Raw genomic sequence first — 22,921 nt, 5'->3', positions numbered from 1 at the left:
ACAAAAATATTGTATGTTTTTTATATTTTTTTGGACGTTTTACGCTGTTACTATTACCAATGAAGTATTGTAGTGTGTCATCGCAGATAGCTATGTGTGATAGCAGAGAGTCTAGAAGACAGAAGGTTGTTGGTTCAAACCTCATGACCGAAAGTGAATTTTTAAAGTCTAACACCACAATGAAGAAGTCAAATATGACCATGTGTCAGAGGAGATAGCTCAGGAAGACAGAAGACTGATTAGAAGACACAAGGTTGTAGGTTCGATCCTTATGAGCTGCAGTGAGTTTTGAGACTGAACATCCACTGTAAGAAATCAAACACCCCCACCGGTTGGTTCTGAAAGATAGATGCAGGAGGTTATAGATCTGAATTTTTCCATGTGGATGAATTAAGTATCTATCTATCTGCAAGTACGTAAAATGACTTTTTTAATGAGACAGTATAAAACCTTCAGTTTCCAAGTCAGTCTTCTATCTCCCTGATCTATCTCCTCTGACACACAGCTCTTGTTTTTGGTCGTATTTGACTTCTTCATTGTGGTGTTAGACCTTAAAATTCACCACCCATCACAAGGTTGGAACCAACAACCCTTTATCTTCTAGTCAGTCTTCTATCATGCTGAGCTGTAAGATCTTTATTTTATCATATTTTTGGTATAGGTTTGTTTATTTGGTATTTTTACTATGACCAACAAGCTATTTTAAATCATGTCAGGTATTTTTGGACAAACAACAGAATGACCATATTTTGACTTTTTTCCGACATGCTATAGTAAGATTGTTTTTTTTGTTGTTGTTTTTTTCAAATTTTGGACATCTCAAATGATGGTGTTTTCTGATTGTTTGAAAAATTATACTACTACATATTACAACAGACTATAACAAGACCATTTTGAGACTTTCAGGGCAAATTTCAACATGTATGACTTTTTTCAAATTTCGGACATCATCACAAAATACTGTGCTTTATTTTGGAAAAAACACCGACTACATGTATCAACAGACTGTAATAAGACCGTTTTGGGAGTATCGGAGCATTTAAAAATTGTATAACTTTTTCATGAAAAGATTCTGTAGTTATGTACATGTAGTTATTTATTTGATCAGATTAGTGCCAGTTAAATGTGTATTCATGTCGAAGTTATTCAGGAAAGGTTTTTTAATCAAATTTCATAAAACTGAAAAAAAAAAAGGATAAAAAACTGCAGATTTCCTTTTTTAATTCCTTCTCCTTGAAAGGTTCTGGCATAAACTTGCAGTTAGATCATTGAGCCTTCATTGCCACCTGCTGGGTGTTTGTAATACCTACATCCTCTTAATATAAAACCATTAAGTTGAACCAGTTATCATTTACATTATTTTCTGCCCAGTCACCTTGGAAATATCAGCCACACTGGAGACACATATCTTCACTGTTTTTCCTTTGTTTAATACAAATTAAGTTTAACACAGTACGGATTGCAGTTGTCAATACCATAAGCGTAAAACATACTTATATTGAGATTCCAGCCAGCCACAATAATATTTCATTCAATCACAATATGTTGTGATAAATAGATTTGTTTTTCATAAGGCTCCAGCCCATTAAAATACAAATCAAGGATAGGGGCTTAATTGAATTTGATTTTTAGTTACAGTTTTGGATTCCAGTGATGATGGACACAAGATAGAGACAAAACAATTATCTTACTGTATTGTTTAACCAAGGTTCTGGGAAGCTGGGATGCCATTTAAAAAGTAAATGAAACAGAATACTTTTTGCAAGACAAAATAATAAAGACAACATGCTTTTGTTTTTGTAAATATATATGCTCTGAATTCCAAATATGATGCGTTCTATCTCTATTTACATTTTACACAGCATCCCAACTTTTTTTCTCAATTTTTTTTAATTGATATATTTAAAGTTTGAGAAAATCCACTGAAAAGTTGTTTTTTTTTACGAAGTTCAATACATGCATGATGTTCCAAAGTCAATAAAGTAAATGTATTAAATAATCATGATCTCAATTTTCAACCTGAAAAAAAAAATCAGGATTGCGATTACAATATATAAATATAATAATATAAAATAATATATATAAATTGATAACTGATACCAAAACCCCTCTTTAGCACTTGCTCCTATTTGTTTTCCATCTTTCTAATACTTATTAACCACTAGTGTTTATGTTGCACTGTGAACTCTTCTTTATGTTTGGCCATACTTTGCCTTTGAGAGCAGAGCATTAACTTGTGGACATTGGGATTAGAGGACACATTTGGATTACGACACGCGGTGGCTCCTGCCGTAATGTTTGGCTGCAAGCTAAATACCTCCAGGGTAGGAAGGGGGCCCCGGAGGGAAGGAAAGACACGGGTAGTCCTGTGCTGAGGCTCAAAGGCTGTCTGGGTTAGGAAGGCTCTGGAGATGTGTGCTCCGTGGCTGGGGTTGGCCTGAGATTTGCAATCCGACATACTGTGAGGAGGGCTGAGGGAAAAGGAGAAGCTCCGTGGGACCAGGGTTACCCCGTTGGCACCAAAACCCAGAGCCAAACGTCGAGCTTTCCTCTGAGGTTCAGTGTGTACCACCAGAGGCTGGTTACATGTCAGACTGCGACTGGACCTGCGGGTAAAGGAGGGAACTTCTGTTCTCCCCTCACGTTCCCTCTTAGGAGATGTTAATGTCAGCTGCCTCTTCTTCTCGCCAACAGCTCGGTTCTCCTTGCCTGAGCAGTGGAAAGAAGGGACTGAATGGGACTTATAATGTGATGGTTGATGTGATGTTTCGGTATCTTCTGACAATGACTGGTCTGGAGGAAACTGGATAGTGAGAGGTATATTAGAAATAACAGTTTGTCTATGAGGTCTGGATCGCCTAAGGGGGGCTCCTTCCACCAGCAGGTTCACTCCCACATACTGAGGAACTTCAACTGCAGCCTGGGAGTGTGATAAAGTAAGACACAAATAAATGCATTTGCTGTAGCATCTATTATTCTTTTGAATTCCTCTAGAAATGTCCAACTATTGCTGCTATGCAGGAAGTGTAAAGATATTCTCACCTGTTTGTAGATTAGCTGGAAGCCTCCTGTGTAAGCACTCGGATCAGTCCGTCGGTCGAGCACAACCCTCAGTGTGTCCAGCTGCACCGCAGGGCAGAGGCGAGCGGTCACGGCGGTGGAGCAGGCCATAGTCGGACTGGCATTGATCTCCAGTAGCCAAGGCCTCAGATCCCTGCCCAACATAAAGTCGGCTCCGTAGAGCTCAAAGCTGGCCTTACGGGGCTCCACTAGGTCCTGGGCTGTCTGCAGGGCACGGACCACCGCTTGCTGCATGCCGGGGACCACCACTGACTCCCACTCTGCCCCACTGCCCTGCCGCTGCAGATAAGCCCTAAACTGAGAGCAGGACCACATGTTGTCCTCAGGCACTCCTGGATGGCGCTCACAGGACGGCTGGAAGTGCTTCTGGATGGAGTTGTTGCACAGGTGGACTGAACTAAGGAAAATAATGAGGGAGATACGGCCAAGAAGGTTAGAGTAAAACAAGCTTTGAATAGTGGGGGAGAATCTTCAGAACAAATCTTCAAAAATGCGCAAATAAATTATTTGAAGGAAACACGACCACTGTTAAAACACATATCAAATTACGTTAAATTAAGATATTTGTTTCTTTAAGTTAATAGACACAAAAATCAGCTATGTTTTGATATAATAGCTGGCCAACACAAACGCATCAAAAAGTTGGGTCAAATGTTATGTTGGCACTCATTTTGGGGTTGGTTGAATAATGTAACAGGTAATGTATTATTTGTTGGAGTATTTTGAAAGATTAAAAATAATGTTCATATTATTATTTTCTTCTGGTTCTTGTATCAATTGATTGCTTAATTTTTTGGAACTAAAGCATTTTAACAATGTGCCAACCAACTCCTTTCATTTGCTGCTTGTTAGATGATTCCAATGTACATTATGCCAGAGAAATACATCAGAGTATAAAATAGGTGCCAACCATCCCTGGACTGCTGTGCATTTAGTGCTACTTTCATTGTTGAATCAATCCCTACACAAAGAACTCTTTGTACAAGACACATTGAAGGTCATTTCAAAGTATATACTTTATATATATATACTGTTTTTCCCTTTTGGTCTGATCTGCTGTCTAACCTGTCCAGGGTTTTAGTCGAGTAGGGCTGAGTGGAGAAGCGCAGGTAGCACTCTCTGTAGAACCAGACAGTCAGAGGGTTCCAGTCAGTGACGAGGAACCACTGCCGGAGGTCAAACTTGGTGCCGTGGACCAACAGAGGACGTTCGAGGTACTTCTGAACAACCCATTTACTCTCCTTAGTCAGGGCTCTGTCACCGTCCACAAGTGCTAAAATCTCATCCAGGCGATTCATACACATTATTCCTTGGTGGTAGAGGAAAAGAAAAGAAGCACTTAAACAAATTAAAACTGCATGAAATGAAGAGGACATGATTTTATTTTTTTCATTTTATTCTTCTTTGTTTAAAAAAATCACTATTCTTGTACGGTGTGTCTGTAAAGTTATGTATTTGTCTATGCTCCTTTTGTAAAATATGACTTCCAATGTGACAAACTGTAGATGCTTACTGTACACCATGACCATACTGTAAGAGTATTTTTGTTAATAAAAACAAATCTTTGAAAAAAAATAAATAAAAATGAAGAGGACATGGTGGTTCTGATCTTAAACAAATTGCAGGTAAACATTATTTTATCAGACTGAAGCTGAGGGGAATTTTCTATGTTTTCCAATTTATTAACCAATTAGAAAAAGGAAACAATAGTAACATCTGCATGTAACAGTTCATGTTGCAACCACAATATTCACATCACAAATCAATATGGAATTTTTATTCCAATATTTGATTTCAGTAAAGATTAATATATAAGATAACTATGTGATTATTTATTTATTTATTTATTTATTTTCATAAGAACCCACCTCGTCCTCTTGACTTGGCACCTGGTTTGATGATCCAGATGTTATTCAGTCCGTCTGTATCCAGCTGAGGACAAACCTCCTGCAGTCTGACTAACATGGCCTGACAGCGATCCACAAACACACTGCTACCCCGGATCAATGCACCTTCACTACACACAGCGTGGGCACAAATACATCAGAAAGGATCTTGTTACAGATCACAAATACTTGTATGACAAAATGTAAATTTAATGAAAATACACAGTCGCCCATAAAGTTGTAATGAAATATTTTTTTAACCTCTTTCCATGAAATGATTGTGACAATGTGATTTATTCCTGAGAGATAAAGTGTATGTCTTCTTCATCTTTATTAATCAATCTCTTCCAAACATATCACAATGAAAATGGAAGCACAGTTTACAGAGGATTGTGTCTGAAAACAAAATTATTAAAACTTTATAGGCGACCGTGTACAAGAAATGTGTAATTTGAAGATACAAATATACTTTCTATAGAAACTGATTATTGAATTTTAGGCAACATATTAACATATTAAAGGTCTGACCATAACAGCAAAAGGTGTCTTATTGTAGGACAAAATAATATATAAATGAAGTATTTTAAGTATTTCGAATGCACAAATACAAGCTCTTACTTAAAGCATTTTCTTACAAAAGTACATTGAAAATACTCAAATGAATTACTTAATTTAAATACAATGAATTGAAATACTGCCCATCTCTGACTATACACAACATTAGACTCTCAGACTGAGTTTATTAATGTGCTGATTCACTTAAACTTACAACATGCTTTACTCCAGGCAGATATTGTGCTGACACCCTGTGCAGGAAGGAATACTGAATATCCACAGGGAAAAAATGACTAAATTCAATGAATATTAAAACGACTTAATTTCTGACTGTGGTGTTAATTGGCATTATTGTAGAAGGCAATGCACAACGTAAATGGAGGAGCTTGTCACTGGAGGAGCTTTACTGATATAAAAAGTTTCCTTCTAGCAATGCCAGGAAGCTCCCAGAAATCATACTCACTGCACAATCCTGTAGTAGTCCTGCAGAAACTCTGCCCACTGTTGTCCCTCCACTGAGGGTGGTGTTTCTGCAGTTACATCGATGTCACCGTGCTCTAAAACACTGAGAAACTTCTCACACACTTGCAAAGCCGTGTCGATCATTCCTGGATCAACAAATCGATGTTCCCCGATATCCGACTCTGTAGAGAGAAAAATAATTGGTATTATAGAGTCATGGCCAGCTCTTAGGTGAAATTAAAACATTTATTTTGCATCTCTTACCATTTCTCCTCCATCCACTTGTTTCAACCACATGCTGCAGCAGGCTGGTGCATGCTGTCCTCCTGAAATCCTCTTAATTGCGACAGAAAACAGGAAAGAGAGCAAGGGCATGTAGTGGTTCATTTTTTACGATGATAATGCATCACAAATAAAACTAGGACGGATGATGTGACAAGACCACTTGTAACTTCCGGCATCTAGTTCCCATGTTTCATTTATGTCTGGACACGTCTTTACAGAAGCCCTGAGAGGCAAGTGGGGACAATTTGGTGATCTATTTTCTAAATCTAAAATCTCTAAATTATTTGTGTGTAGCAGAACAGCTGGAAAAAAACTTTTGCCAGGATAAACAGATGAAAAAAAGGTTTCCGTAGGTGATTTTTTCAGTTTTCTAAGTGCTTAGTGTTGTAATACTAATTTCGACCACAAAAGGCTGAAGTGCACCAATAACCTATATTCTAAACAGGACTAAAAGCTTTCATGTTTTCTTACAGGTGAGTATTATTGCAGGAAGAAATTTAAAGTTTCATTTAAAAATTTTCATCTAGCTATGTCATTTAAGTAAGGTATAGTTATTAAAGGTTTAAGAGGGAGGGTCGCTTATAAGCCCACTGGGCTTTTTTTTAATCTTTTCTGCACATTTTAACTGTTTCTTGTACTGTTCTTTCTTTATGATTGTATGTTTGTAAATGCAAACAACAATAAATAAATAAAAAAAAAAAAAAAAAAAAAAAAACTTACCTCGAAGAAAATATTAATCTTGGATTATTATTATTATTACTTCATTTTTTAAAGGAACAAAAATATTATCCTGGCACGTTTTCACCTGTTCATGATTGATAAAAACAGGAGAGAAAACATACAGACTTAGAAAATGAATCATCAGATTTTTTTTCTGACATGCCTCTCAGGACTTCAGTGCATCTTTGCATCTCTACTAGAGGAACATTTTGAGTTAATAGAGCCATACAGCAGACCTATGAATGCATGCTTTTCATCCTCTGCCCCAAGCCTGTAGCATCTTGGGAAGAAGGTGTCAGGGTCTGCTGTATCAAACCACTGAAGGTTACGCAGGTTCACACAGAGCCCGACCTGAAAGAAACACACAAAGGAGATAGATAGTTCTAGTTGACCTTTGCCCAGAATTAAAACTTGTACTTGCAAGTTAATCATGAGAGACTCTTAAGAGGTGAGACCTTGGTCGTAAATGTCCCAGAATTTGCATAGTGGTTGGTCATTTGGTCATTCCTTAAGGAGCGACAGTCTATATAATCACGACGAGTTGTCCAGTGGAAATATGTAGTTTCATTTCGAACCATGCGAGACTAGAACAGTGAGAAAAAGTTGCACAGCATGATGAATAAATACAAATGAACTAATGCAAGAACAGCAAAGCACATTCTATTGCTTTCAGACTGTGCAAGAAGTCAGTTTCATGTTGGTTCACTTGAATCTTACCATGAGGTCATACATGTCATCAAGGTTCTCCTCTTTCCCGCCTTCATCCACTCTCTCTGTAAAGAGATAAGTAAAGAGTGTGTGTGTGTGTGTGTGTGTGTGTGTGTGTGTGTGTGTGTGTGTGTGTGTGTGTAAAAAGGGTAGGGGGTTTTGTTATAGGTTGGTGTCTGTACACATAATGTATCATTTATCAGGTGTAGGGGTATCCATGCATCCATCTAAACTAATGCTCCAATTACATATACACTTATGATAGCTTGCATGCTATGATAGCTTTACATGCTATGATAGCTTTGGCAGTTAAAGTGACAGTTCACTTCGAAAAAGAAAAAAAAAAGGTTCTATTCAACCAATCTTGATAGTTTGATTTGCCAATGTATTCTCATGAATGGGTTTGGACGATTTTATTTTAAAAAAGCATGAAAAAGGGATTCATATGATATCCTACAATATATGAGGTTGTTTTAAACACAGTGTTAATGTTGCGGAACAGAACTACTTGGTTAAGGTTGGGGGGAAAAAGACAGGGTTAGGATAAAAATAACTTCTGACTTCCAACGTGAGAAAAACGTCGGTCTCCGGGTTGAAAGCCTTGGGCTTGTTTGACGCATCCAACACCCAATATGGGACCTACGTAGCTTCCATAGTACGTAAGTAGTAAGTTTATTGGGTTACTACAAATTCTACTGCATTGTTTCTCGTAGGAATACCTAGGAACAATTCATAAGGATAGCCTGGAGGTGCAGAGTGTCTGAGAAATATAGATATATATGAGAGAGGGATGTCTTCTCTTAAATAATTATGGAAATAGATGGTACTTCACTTGCTCAAAATGCAGAAAAATACATTAGAGCACTTATCAGTAATGTTGTCAGCAGTTTGAGTGCTATCCAGCTCCATTATATCTGAGAGAAGAAAGATATTTCTATAGCCCATATCTCCAACACTGTGCAACTCACACCTAAACTATCAAGACTGATGAATAGTACTACAGGCAGAGAAAAAATATGCAGACCATGTTTGATTTGGATACAATATGGATAATTAAAACAAGTGATTTAACTGTAAAATTGTCTGATTTATATATTTGATGTTTTAAGTAAAATATTGCTTCTTTTAGTTATAGAATGTGCTAGGGTTCTATTCGACATATCTATTTATTTTTCAGTCACTTATATCCTGCTGTTTTTCTTTAACAAGCTTTGAGACTAGTTAGATCTTGATTTCATAATAAATATCTTATTTGGCAGCTCTCAGGACTTTGTCCTTCATTGTCTCACCAGTAAAATCAGCACTGACATCACCATCATCGCCATCCTCCTCCTCATTGCCATGGCAATGAGCTGCTCTCTGGACAGGAAGGGGCAAGCGGCGTTCCACCCACCCTCTGGCCCATAAAGCAGCACGAATAACTGGGTAGGGGCCCTGCACTGAAAACACTTTCCTCAGCTGTGGTAGAGTGGTAGAGAGATGGAAAGGACACATATTGTCAGAGGATAGTGGGTGAGGATGCAGAGGTGCTACAATGATATCTGGTTTGTTTGTATAATCACCTTCACTGCTTTCTCCACCAGCATTTTTGCTGTTTTTAGCCTGTCTGGCTTGATCGCTGGAAGGCTTGGCACACTGCGACGTAACCTTCCCTCCACTGGAGCCACCTTGGATTGTAACACTGAGACAAACTGCTTGGTCAAATTTCAGTATGAAGTGTGCATGCATGTGGGTGTATTTGTATGTGCAGATCTCTATTCACTTACCTGGCATTGGCTGCATGTTACCTTTATATAGATCTCTCTTCAGCTGATCGGAACACAATGCTCAGTTCTGTGGGAGCAAAAATAGGCCTATGTCATCTTGTACATTGTATAGGCAGATAGATAGATAGATAGATAGATAGATAGATAGATAGATAGATAGAAAACAATATGCAACTTTAAACTGTATGGCACCTACTGCTCCTGTAGCTGCTGAAGAAGGATGTAAATTGGGTCAAGCAGGAATCTAAATCTGCTCAGAGCTGACTGAGGCTGTCATAGCTCCTCGTTGACATACCCATGCGCAAAAATGCGCGCACATACAGGCAGACATGCATTGCATAGACATGCACACTTTTTTTTCCCTTTTTTTTTTTTTTACAAAGCATGCAAACTAGAAGACACAGTAGGCTTTTTCTACCATGAACGAGCGTGCATTTCAAACAAAAAAACAGCAGACATATGACTTTGAGCATTAATATACAGACCTACTATTGTCACCAGACCACTCTGCTCAGTCCTGCTGCCTTCATGCTCCCGCAGACTGTTCCCATAACAACTGTGCATGCTCCCACAGTATGTTTATAGTTGCCAGGACAACCGTTCCCAGGAGAAACAGGACGCCGTGCAGGTCGATGAAAAAAATCTCCCACCTTTAGCCATGCGTTAAAGGAAGTGGATCACTTAACTGTATCTGACACAGTTGCACGTGTAGACGACATGCACGAAAACTCAAGCGATTCACAAACATGCTGCACACACGTTATTGCAATCTGTGCTGAAGGCTCAGTGAACTGCAGGGACCGAGGGGGGTCAACCTGCTGAGCTAAATCCAATCAATGGTGTAACAGTGTGGCAGGCAGACACTCGCATATTGGTTTTGATGTATAAAGTTCATGCACAGGTCAACATGGAGGTTTCTCGGTGTAATGTGTTTCGTTTCATTATTAATATAGGTGATCATCAGCAGAGGTTAAAGTAAAACTACCTGTCCTGCATCTTCAATAATAAACCTGGCACTCTGCCGGACGAGCGCGTGAGCTTTACGCCATGTAGGCCATATGGATTATAGCAAAGGTATATCCTGCTCTATGCAATGGTTTACCTTCCCACTAGATGGCACCCAAGGCTTTCTAGTATGTTCAAGTGCGTGAGATCAATAATGTTGCTGTTTTCTTTCTTTCATTTTATGTTCTCACTGCTCAGTTTTTCATTCAAATTTTACTATTCGCCTATATCGTCATTCCATGTCTTATTAGGCAATATTGAAAATATTAAGATTATTTTGGGAAAATAATTACAATAATGTAAATATAATTATTTATTTTTAAATTTGGTTTAAAAATTCCCATTTCATCTAACTAATATGATATAGTAAGTATAATGATTCTATTATCATCTATTATGATTTTTTTTTATTATTTATTGTAAATAATTTTGAGGTATAATTAACTTTAATTTCCATTTCCAATTTTCATACTGATATTATATTTTATACTAATATTATATTATATTCTAACATGACATCAAATGAACCTCTGAAATGTATAATTTATTAAAAATATTTTTTATTTTAATTTCGAGGTATAATTCACTTGTATTTTCATTTTATCCTTCTAATAATATATTTTAGACTAATATTACAATATTTTCTAACAACATGACCCTCTGAAATGTTTCTATTGTTATCAAATATAAAGTAGTATATTTTGCCACTAACATTTCTTTACCTTTCCTGTCGTTAATATTTGAAAGTAGGAGGACTGTGATTTATAATGGAATATTAATGTAAAGCTACTTCATAAAGAATCTCAGCACTTCTGCCTCCATTTCTTCTTCTGACCAAAGCTAAATATAAAGTTTTGGCAGCACATATTCAGTCATTCTGACTGTAATAGCTATGTGGATGCATAGTGCAATATGTTCAAAATAAAAAAGAGCTCCAACAACATTTGCTGTACACAATGGTCAGAGTCCGGCACATCTTAACAGCTGAAAGGTGAGGAGCTGCCGAACTGGACATTGTGTGGAGTGACGTAGCTCTATAAGCTTATAATAGTCTTGGCTTTATTGTGTCGGGTAGCAGCAGTGCGTCGCAGCCCGTTGTGTGCCTCTGCGCTCTGATTGGCTGAGGCTGCAGTGATGCTCTCTGCATCCTGCTCCCACAGCCAGGACAGGAGGGAGGGGAGCTGGAAGCGCGGCCGGGAAATCATCATAACACAGGGGGGGACAAAATTATCCTTTTCACCGTTTTAATTAATCTGGAAGAGATGTTTGCTCTCAGCATGTCTGCGCAAGCAGAAGCTGTTAACAGCTCGTGACTGCTTCTTCAAAACGTCCGAAGACAGCGCTGAGAGGCTGACCAGCCCCGGAGAAAGTCTCACCTGTACACTCCGTGAACACCGAGCAGGTTTACCCAAAGGCCACAAGCATGCCCGTCAACGACCCCGAGAGCATGCTGAGCTACCAGGTAAAGTGCCCTTTAAATGTCTAATGCAAGGCGCGTTGCTTTGACAGTATGGGACGTACACAAGCTCCAGCAACTGCAGTTTGAAATTCTCCAATAGAAATGTGCAATTTGCAGCTGGAATGATACACTGTGTCATGTTTCAAGAACTATTTAATGCCATAAATGATCACTTGTTTTCTTTGCAACTTGTATTTCCACATGCATGCCCTGTAGCTTGTTGCAATGTTTTTAATTGATCAGTTCTTCTTGTACGTTTTATGCTTAAGAAGATTCAGTAAATGTTCTGCCGAGATGCTAAGATGTGTAAGGTTTCTTTGCCCTGCAGGATGATGCTGTATGCGGAGGATGTTGTTTATATTGTTATTCTGAGGTGCTAACACGTGCGGTTATTCCTGGGAGCGTGTCACATTGCGATGCACTGGGAAATCTGTTTTTTGACAATAACTTGAGCACACACAAATGTGTCTTGGTTGCATTAATGTGAAGCTGCAGCAGCAGATTATTGATTAGATATCGATGCTTTTTACACACAAAGAATGTCAGCTGCTCGTCCTGAAGCGCGTGAGTGAGAGGAAAACAGGAACGGGACAGTTTGCTGGGTTTTCTGGGGGCTCTTTGCTTAGACGGCGTGTTGTTTTCTCGGTTACCCTCAAATGACCTTGACGCCATCCTTACACCGTGCACCACATTACAGTGCTGAGCGTCTTCTTCCATACACGTGCCAATCCTGGTAGCAGGGAGACAGGACAGCCTGTGGTCAAAGTGAGGTTTGAAGGAGAAAATGGTATCACCCTTACTGCCTTGTTGATGGGTGATCCAGTATCTGATCCTGGGTCAGCTAATGAGATGGAGGTAAAGGAGGAACCATAAGGACAAATGGACCATTAAACACACCTTGTTTATTCTGGCTGACATGAATGTTTGTATAGCTTGATTGTAACTACCATGGCATGCAGCACCACAGCACAGAGCAGTCAATGTAGAGAGTCATGTCATTGTTGTGATTTATAATGACATCCAGTGTGGGGGCAGGAGACTGATGGAGGAAGACCAAAGGTGAGCTGGGAAGTCTCTTCTGATTAGACAGCTGTCAGACCGGGAGGGGTTATTGCCCAGCACCATCACTCTCCAAACAGTAGTGTTTTGCCAATTTACTGTCACTACAAAAAAAACTTGTGAGTTTATCTGTCCACCATTTCTGTGACAGTCTGGTCAATTAGCATGAACTGGGATCTTCTCCATTTTCCCACCTGAAGCCAGTCTAGATGCTTGCCAAAGTGCTGTTAAGGTGTTCCAAGTAGTGGGAAAGATATTCAGATGATTTGCTTGAGTAAAAACAGCAAAATAAAGATGTAAAAATACTTTGTCTTCAAGTGAAAGTCTGTGTGTTAAAAAATCCACTTATTAAAAGTGAGGGAAATATGAGCAGAAGTCCTGCGTTTTATACATTAGCACCTATCCTATATGTTAAATGATTGATGTGTTAAATTGTAAGCAACACTTTGCAGCTTTAATGTTGCAGGTGATACAAGTGGTCCTAATTTTTCATAATAACTAAAGGCACATTATATGTTGTATATAATCTATTTTGAGCTCTTTGACCTGTTTGTTGAATGTTTATAATAGTGTGCTTATATAGATACAACCAAACTTTGCATTACAATAATTTCTCTTATGTGCTTGAAAAAAGTTTATCTGTGCTCAAAATGTGCCGTCACGCACACACACACACACACACACACAAATACACACAGGAATGAAGCACAAAAATAACTCCATAGAGCACCACTACCTCTATATTGCTTTAAGTCGTTAACTGTAATTAGATTTCACCTCTAGTGCCCCTGCATTAAGATCGAGAGCTGCTCGACAGCCAGCAGAATAAAAAGCCTGTGCTCGTTGAAGGTGGAGGTGTGTGATCAGTGTGGGTGAATTAGTCGTGAGTAGGCACAAACTATTGTATCAGGAACAAATTGACAATTTATTAATCATTGAGTAGTTCCTGAATAACTTTATTTTGACTTTATAGCAGATAATGATGAGTAAATAGAGGACAGACTAGGATAAACTTTATAAATGAATCATTAGGTAATTATAAGTTCGTGAATATCTCTAAATCGACATGCTGCCGATCACTTTCTTCACAAGTAGGTCCTGATAAACTATGAATCAGCCACTGAACAGCTCAAAACAAGTAATGACTAATTTCTCTTTATTTAGTAGTTTGTTACTTTTTTTTGCATTATCGTGTAAACTGTTACTTATTAGTTACAAAATAATCCTCATGATTACTTAATGTTACTGCCCTTTTGTGAACTCTCACATGAAGTGGTACATCATCCTGGGAAAAAAACTTGCAAATCTTAGTATATAAAGACAACCCCAAGAGAAGTATTTATGCAGATGCATCTAGTGCCATACTGCTGCTGCTAAACTGCAGAGGCGACAGTCAATATTACTCTTTAAATGTAATTAGTTTGGAAATGTTTGATATTTTTCACTGGTTACTGCTCCTGTTATATCACTGAGACCCCTCACAATGTGATTATCTACAGTTACATACAGAACAGCCTTTTTATTTTCAGCTTGTATTCAGTACTTCTCAGTGCCATTGATGTGTATACATCGTATACCTGCACCACAGAGGAGCAGTGTTTTAATAGAAGATGACTTCTTCAGGTTCTACACTGATTCTCTGTATTTTTATAACTATACGGAGAAATCCGTAAGTAAAACAAACATCAAAACCAAACAAAGAGACACAATCACAGACCATACTACAGTGCAATCATCATACAAAACAGTGATATAACACCACTTTTAAACGTTATCATTAGATTGAATGGGCATTATTAGCAGTTATCGGCCTCATAGATATTGTTTAGAATTAGCCTGCGACTAGTAGGTTCAAAAAACCGTTATCATCTATTCACATTATTGTGATGTCTAGATATCAGCTCTTGAATTAAACTCTTATGAGCTATTTTTGCTGTTATCATTATATTTGTCCAAACAAATGTACCTTTAGTTGTACAAGGCATTACAATGAACATGAAATTGAAGAAAACAAGGTGGTCTAATCATTTTTTCCATGACTGTAGTAGTAGGTGTATCAGGCCTCTTTTAACTTGTATCTATGACACTGATAATCAATGATAACCTCCATTCACCTGAGTGATCACTTTTGAAATGGGTATATGTAACTGAGTCAAATTAAATCAGTATTATGAGTACAGAATTACAGATGTCAGTTTTGATATGTTTTTTTATTGTATAATTGGATAATAGTTTTTGATGACATCACTACCAGCCCCAATACTGTAAGACTGTGACTCTACTTCCACTTTTGCGATAATTTACGACACTCCACGTCATAAATCCGTCCCTCCACAAGATTGTCACAGTTCCTTTTTTCTCAGTCCTTTTACAGTAGCTACTTGGCATCGCTCCCACTCCTTCATTTTAATCAGTTTGGAGTCCATTTGGAGAGTGATCCATAGTTGCCTAGCTAATGAATAATTGTGTATTTTAAAGAGCAACACCATAGTTTTGTACAAATCCATCGAATTTAATCAATCTTGAGTTTTACATCTGTAAAAAGTGTCTCAAAATTTCCAGTTTGATGTTTAAAACTATTTAATACACCACATCATCTTTGAAAACGATTACAGTAATGTGACATATGCTCAAAGCCACCATTTAATGGGATTCATTTAGTTTGAAAGCACACTCATTAGAGTGAAAGATCCACAGAGGTTTAAACCCCCACCAGTCAGGAGAACTGGTATGAAATGTCTTTAAACAGCAGGTTCAGTTGCATTTCACAGGAGTAGCCTACTTTTAGATATTATACAACCCAAATTTCAGCCAGACAAAGACTTTGCTTGCTTGGTGAAACTCCAAAATCTACAGTTTTAATTACGCCAATGTGCTCATCGTTCACCCACAAAAACAACTAAGGCCGCAGTAATCTTTCTGTAAAGAAAACAATTAGAGAGCAAGGACCGTGGAGAGGCAGAACTGCATGTGTGGCATTGAAAACTGTGTGCATGACTCATGCTACCCGTGGGCTGAAGCAGTCAAAACAACCGCCCCTTTCATCCTATCTCCTGCAGCCCTTTTTTCCTGTCTCACTTGTTTCACCAATACCTCTTCCTTTCATCCATTCATGTTAACCCTTTCTCTGAGTATGGCACTCTCACAGCAGAGTAATGATGCACTGCAATGAAGAGGCAGCTGCAGCTAGAGGCTTTGGCACCGAGCGCCTACCCCAGCTCTCAGACACCAAGCATAGTCTGGAAGTGACAGGCCCAGTTGTCTGAGTCAGGATCTGTGTCCCTGCTGTCAGTTCAGGGTGCTCGTGGACGGGAGGAGAGAGGGGTCAGCTTCCAAAGAGCGGAGAGTGGTGTTGGCGTGGACAGAAATACAATCAAGTGGACTGGTGCATGTTGCCTAAAGAGAAATGTTCAACAAGTGTTTTGTTAACGAGAGAGAGATTATCTTAACAGTTGAGTCAGTAGTGACAGACATCTCGAATGGTTGGAAGCCCACGCCGTGCTGCTGAGTCATGGAAGCAATTTTATGAATCTACCATTCACTGTCTTGCAGCGCTCACTGCTGATGCAGTTATTATATCCATACAGAGGGGAAGGCTCTCATGATATGTAGTTACACAATAAAAAAAAAATCATCTTCTTTCTCATGAGAAATAATCCAGTTTCTGTGATGTGTCTCATCAGTCATCCCTCTGAACTGTAACCTGCAGGCCTCATTCCTCTGAAGCTTCTCTCACAGCTCCCTCACAGTCCTGATGGAGTGAAAGGACATTTTGGCGCAGCACATTGATTGCCCCCCTCAGTTCGGAGACTGGGATGCAAATCATTGCTGCTCTATTTGTTCAGGGAGATGACCAGTTCAATAGGTTTCACTGTAATGCACTTTGACAATATTTTTTGATTTTGCCTGATTGTTATATCTCAGGAAAAAATTAAATGCAGGAATTACAAAAGAGCTTTAACTACTCACTGACCACACAACTTCGAAGGGTTGTCTGAGCTACAAGGTCATCATCTCTCTGAAAAAATATATTATATACAAACATAACAAAAGTCAGAGAGCAGTGATGTGAAGAAGTATGATGATTCTCTTCTTTATTTCTTGACTTAAAGTTGACAAGTCAAAACCACTGTGTTTATTCCACAGCAAGGTTATAATTTTTTTAATATATGTAAAAAAAAAAGCATTAAGTCTGGATTAGTGTATCTATTTAAAAAAAAAAGAGAGAAAAGTTCCCAGTTTGAGCTTTAGATATCTTGTCTTTGTACTGTATTCAGGTCACCAAGAATTTGCAAATCATTCTATTCTGTTTTTATTTATTTTTTCAAAGCGTCCCAACTTTATAATCTATAATATTGATCCCTCCCAATATATTGATAAAAATAGAAATTAAAAAATGGCTTAGCTATGACAGGCAACCACGCACCGCCGTCTGTTATAATCATCAGTAAATGTAATCATAATCATAAATAAACTTACTGTGTGTGGTGTTTCTGTATTCATCATCAACATCAGTCTTTTATCGGTGGCAATGCTAATCGAACAAAGTCTTTGGATTGTAGAATGGCCGGTCAAAACCCCTCAACATTCGCTGGAAAGGGGAGCAAAGGAAAGGAGAGGAGAATATAGAGACCCCCTGGCAGATTTGCTTCCCCAACCCCCCAAAAAATTGACACCATGGGAGTTTTATCAGGATCGTAAGTAGGGCACTGTGTGTAACTGCAGTATTCTGTTCTGCACTGGGAATCTAACATCTTTCTGGGACAATGTGCCCTGCCAGAAAAATTATCTTGTTTTTGTTGAGTTATCAAAAATAGTCGAGTGATAGCATCTATTTTTGGCTTTTACATGTTGGGACATTAGATCAGGGCGCCTCAAGTCTTCATGCACTGAATACAGTGATTAGTTTGTGTTGGATGAGTTTATCATCGATAACCCAAAAAAAGAGAATGTGTCATTGTAGGCACAACATTTCAACAGTAGGTAAGCTTAACAATAGAGGCCCATATAAACATTAAAACTGTTGCTGTTATTATTCCTCTTGTTCATACACCTATTAAAAGATCAATTACTTATATGCTTAAATACTTGTTTTGTGCAAAAATACATTCCAAAGCTTTATCTAAAGCTACACGATCGGCCATAAAGTTGGAATACAATATTTTTTACCTTTTTACATGAAATGATTGGGACAATGGGATTTATTCTTGACAGATAAAGTGTATATCTCCTCAAAACTTTATTAATCAATCTTTTCTAAGCATATCACAATGAAAATAAAACTACAAGTAACAGAGGATTGTGTCTGAGAACAAAATTATTCCAACTTTATGGGTGACTGTGTAATATGAAGTGTGGGTTAGACAAATCAAGTTGATTTTTGATTGTCTGTGGAAACACAGGGGGAACCTTTAAAGATAACAATTGATATGAAGCCCCTTGTAGAACCTGATAATGTAATACATTCCCGATAGTGTAATAACCCCGATAATGTAATAAAAATCTGCACTTGAGTCCATTGAAAATCATTGTGAGGGGTCTCACTGATTTAACAGGAGCAGTAATCAGTGAAAAATATCAAACATTTCCAAACTAATTACATTTAAAGAGTAATATTGACTGTCGCCTCTGCAGTTTAGCAGCAGCAGTATGGCACTAGATGCATCTGCATAAATACTTTTCTTGGGGTTGTCTTTATATACTAAGATTCGCAAGTTTTTTTCCCAGGATGATGTACCACTTCATGTGAAAGTTCACAAAAGGGCATGTAGAACTTGATAATGTAATAAATTCCCGATAATGTAACAAAAATCTGCACTTGAGTCCATTGAAAATGTAATAAAACCTGATAATGTAATAACTTCCCGATAATGTAATAAAGTGCATTCCCAATAATGTAATACACTTTTTTACCAATAATGTAATATAGTACAACACCAAGCACCTTTAGATTTCAAGAAGCTGTTGAATGCATTCATGTGTCATGGATACCTCGTTTGTGAAAAATGGATGAAAACGGCTCAAAAGTTAATAAACATTCAACTTTGACCTGTTGGTGGCGCTAGAGCTCTTGAGCTAGTGTTGCCTACACAGTATCACCACTTGAACCCAAGTAATGGGTGGTCTGCTGTTAAATTATTACAATATTGGGGAATTATTACATTATCAGGACTTGCGAAATGAAGGCTAACCTGATAATGTAATTACCTCCCATTGATGTTATACTTCATTACATTATTGGTATTAATTATTTTCATACAATAATAATAATGAATGAATGAAAAAAAAATGAAAGGAAAAAAAAATGAATAAATGGTAGATTTTGTCTGTCATCACATATCACTGAAACCTCATTGAAATTTAATGACCTGTGACCACAGGAGGAATTAATCAAGCAAGTAGTTTCAGTGCTCATTCGGGCACCTGACCATTGTTTTAATAACCTTTCCTTTAATAACCTGTGAAGGGCCAAAGTGAATGTTTTGCGCTGCAAATACTTGTCATGTGCCACTAAACCAAAACTTAACTAAAGCAAACTTTCACAGAGTTACAGTTCTCTTAATATGTGATTTTTCTATTTTTCCTCTTTGTAAATTTGCGTGACAGTATCCTCAGGTCATTTGATTTGGCACTTTCATGTGCTTCTTTTCTCATATCCAGCTACAAGGCAGCTCCAGTGTGCATTCCCCATGGATGGTTACCACATATGCTCATAAAGGACGGAAACTCAAGGACAGGCAGCCATTTTGGGGCTAGCTGTGGAGCGCCTCTATGGCGCAGCAGCAGTAATCTGTGTGGAAAATTATTTTTGAGCCATAAACCCTCCCAAGCGCTGTAACTGTTCCAAAGCTTGAGGACAAGTAAGAAAAAGAGGGACGGTTGCCGGGAGATAGAAAGAGGCGGCAAAAAACACAAATGATGTGCTCCGTCAGTGGAAAAACATGTGCAAGCTTTGAGGGTCACCGATGTGCTCTCCCAGAGAAAGAGCAAACAAAACTTCAAGTGCCATGTGAGCTTTTAATTAGCTAAGGCACATAATGTGACACAAGGGAGGTGAGTTGTGAATGACAGCGAACCATTAACCTGTTGAGAAAACACATACCTGCATGAATTTGCCATTAAGAAGGTGCTTTTAGTGAGCTGTGACTACGGGCGGTGAGTCATATTGTGTTATGAAGAACATGGACTCTGCAGAAGGAATATCATAATCACAGCATGGACGTACTGTAGTGTAATCCACCTACAAAAGATGACCTAAAAGAAGATTTTTTTCTGTCATGTTGTTCTCTGAAGCAAAATTTCTCCCACTCTGTAGTTATAGATACTGAATGAGCCTCAGGAGATGATTTTCCTCCTTTCTTTCTGTGTATTTGTGTGTATGCACCTAATGGATCCAAACTAATTGATGATCTGATAGTCTAACATCCTTTCTGGGACACAGGCTTTTAGAGTCTCTCTCTCATCCATTCTCTCTTGTTGTGTGCCTATATGTTTGGTAAAGCTCCAGTTCTAATGGAGCTGACTGCCTCCAGCCTGAGCCCAATTCCACACACTGCATAGCAGCGCTAATTCACCAGCCACAGCTGCACTGACTGATAACACTGTGTGCGCGTGTTTGAATCAGGGTTACATGTGATGTGAGAGCAGGGACAGATTCCTCCCAGTGGAGGGTCATATGCACAGGATTGTTTTCTTTAAAGAGGCTGTTATTGATATTTGTATAATAAAAATGTATTAAATGACAATTCGAACAAAACAATGTGACAATGTGAGGAAACTCAGTGATAAGCTGGCAGATATTTATCATCTGAATCTGCAGCTCCCCTCTACATTACAGAGCGAGTTTCAGCTCACTGTTCAGCAGTTCTACTGGTCTTGTTCACATCGCCGCTCTGGTGTTTACAACCTTTCAAGCAAGAAGGTTCGGAATGCTACCTGTTTAGCACCTAATGGCAGAAAGAGACAGTTATCTGGTGAACATAGTAGAGCATTTGTCAGCTTAGAAAGCAGTTTTTCTCAGGAGTTGGTGGAGACCAAAATCAGAGCTAAAAGCAGCGTGAATATGGACTTATATTGATCTGGTGAACACTAACACATCTCCAAATCAATGATAATGTTCTGTATCGGCCGGATGTAAATATGCAACTGGGTGCCATAACACTCTTACCATATCAACTTAAAAGGTGATTATATGTCAAAATTGTGTTCACAATGCCACTCACTGCCCACAAGAGAACAAAATTACGCTCACTTAAGGTGGTTTCTGCCTTTGTCAAAAAAGAGCTGGTGTGCTAAATAGGATAAGGAAAGCCTTTGCTGAATAGGTTCTGCTGTAGGTAACATTTAACTGATATGACAGATCTGCAGGTTCCTTTGTCGGCGTCTTCCCGGATATTGCATTAATTTGTCTTCATTGCCAGAAAGCATGACACACAACCAATACTTGCTGTCATGAAAGAACAATCAAAACTTTGCAACCTTTTATATTTCCAGTTTGTTGTCTTCAGCTTCTCTCTTTACTGAAGGATTACAGCCGTGCGTTGCCTATAGTGCCAACTTCTGACAAAAAAAGTTTGGGGTCAACTAAAGCATATTCACTAAGATCACAAAGACAATTTCAAGTCTAACAGTATGATTTATGTTTTAACTTGTAATAGCAGAGCTTGGTAGAAGCCCCATTGTAGACACCGTTAGTATGAAACGGCACTTTTGTGCCTTGCCTAAGGGCACTTTGACAGGAACAAGAAACTGTTGTTGAATATACATTTACATTCGAAAACATTTTCTTCTGTCACTGCACTTCCATCCCTTGCATAAACATAATTATACTAAAACCACAAGTCTGTGTTTAGCCCAAGCATGACTTCTTAATTAAGTGGCCTTATTTTTTTACAAGGACAGAATCGTCTTGGGATAAAGAAGTGCTCAGTCATGGAAAGACAAAGAAATCCCAAAGCACTGATCTGGTGGAGAGGGTGTGAAAGGAAGCAGGAAGGCAGCATCAGGCCACACACACCTGTGAATTAAGTGGATGTCTTGGGATATAAAGGCTGTTTAAAAACGCTTATGTGAATTATAAGTGGACATCTGCACAACTTTTAGGGCAGTTGGCACCACAGAAAGCTTTTGGGATTTTTGCTTGTAATCAGGTAAGACATTTATCTGATGGAACTGCATGTTAATTCGTTTTTCCTTATCACAATCTTGTGTTAATGTGCTTAGCTCAGTGCTTTTGCAGCATAGAGAGGCTAAAGGAATGAGATGGAAGCTTAGGGACTTCAATATGCGTGTAAATATAGTCTGAAATCGTGATTAATACACACACACGCACACACACACACACACACACACACACACACACACACACAAAGCACCATCCCCATTTATTACATTTCATAACTGCAGGCGGAAACCAGCATGATTCAAAAGTGGGTTTTTTGTCAATAAACTGTGCGTGGTGTTTTATCAGCCAAACCCCGGGAGAACTAAGAAAAATCACTGCTCATTCTTGCTCCACGCACACACTTACAGTAGTAACACACACAGTGTCCTGGGAAGGTTAAATCAAGGGACAATTCACTCTTTTTAACAGGACACATTTCTCATCAGAATAAATGAGGGTGCTGCTCTGACAGACCAAGACATTTTCATTTCCACTCCACTTATACAAACTCTCAGCACGTTGCAATGGCACTCCAGGAACACAACTTGCAATTATTTTTGCCCGTGTTGCCGTCATGTAGCAGCCTGAGCTGCAGTGTGTGCTACATTCGCTGTTCACAGGATATTGGACTGACCAATTACAGTAAAAGACTTGCATGCCAGAGACTGTAGATCTCCAATGTTTGCCCCTCAGTTTTCAGGGAGAATTATTGAAAGGGCTGTCATCATTCACACATCCATCTTCTGATGGACACACACACACACACACACAC

The 22,921-nt window shown here is 38.6% G+C and overlaps 2 protein-coding genes across 2 annotated transcripts in view; one reads left to right on the top strand and one right to left on the bottom strand.

Annotated features, from left to right (window-relative positions):
• Window positions 1-1,409: 1,409 nt before the first annotated feature.
• ttll3 (tubulin tyrosine ligase-like family, member 3) lies at window positions 1,410-9,496 on the bottom strand. Its single transcript, XM_059328432.1, has 12 exons — window positions 9,464-9,496; window positions 9,260-9,378; window positions 8,987-9,155; window positions 7,707-7,762; window positions 7,445-7,573; window positions 7,226-7,340; window positions 6,249-6,320; window positions 5,986-6,166; window positions 4,950-5,098; window positions 4,147-4,390; window positions 3,043-3,478; window positions 1,410-2,920 (listed from the first exon to the last, which is right to left on the bottom strand). Exons 1-12 carry the CDS (start codon window positions 9,477-9,479, stop codon window positions 2,162-2,164), a joined length of 2,445 nt encoding a protein of 814 aa, XP_059184415.1. The 5' UTR covers window positions 9,480-9,496; the 3' UTR covers window positions 1,410-2,161.
• A 2,198-nt stretch (window positions 9,497-11,694) lies between these two features.
• slc4a8 (solute carrier family 4 member 8) overlaps window positions 11,695-22,921 on the top strand; it is a 33,496-nt gene continuing 22,269 nt past the window's right edge. The window contains exon 1 of the mRNA XM_059328433.1: window positions 11,695-11,930. Coding sequence (XP_059184416.1) covers window positions 11,892-11,930 — 39 coding nt within the window. The 5' untranslated portion in view covers window positions 11,695-11,891. The remainder of the gene's footprint in view (window positions 11,931-22,921) is intronic.

This window comes from Centropristis striata, chromosome 3 (genome assembly GCF_030273125.1).
Source record: "Centropristis striata isolate RG_2023a ecotype Rhode Island chromosome 3, C.striata_1.0, whole genome shotgun sequence".
In the NCBI taxonomy this organism is placed as follows: domain Eukaryota; kingdom Metazoa; phylum Chordata; class Actinopteri; order Perciformes; family Serranidae; genus Centropristis; species Centropristis striata.
Note: the sequence above shows the minus strand (reverse complement) of the source record. Positions and strands in the feature narration are given on the sequence as shown.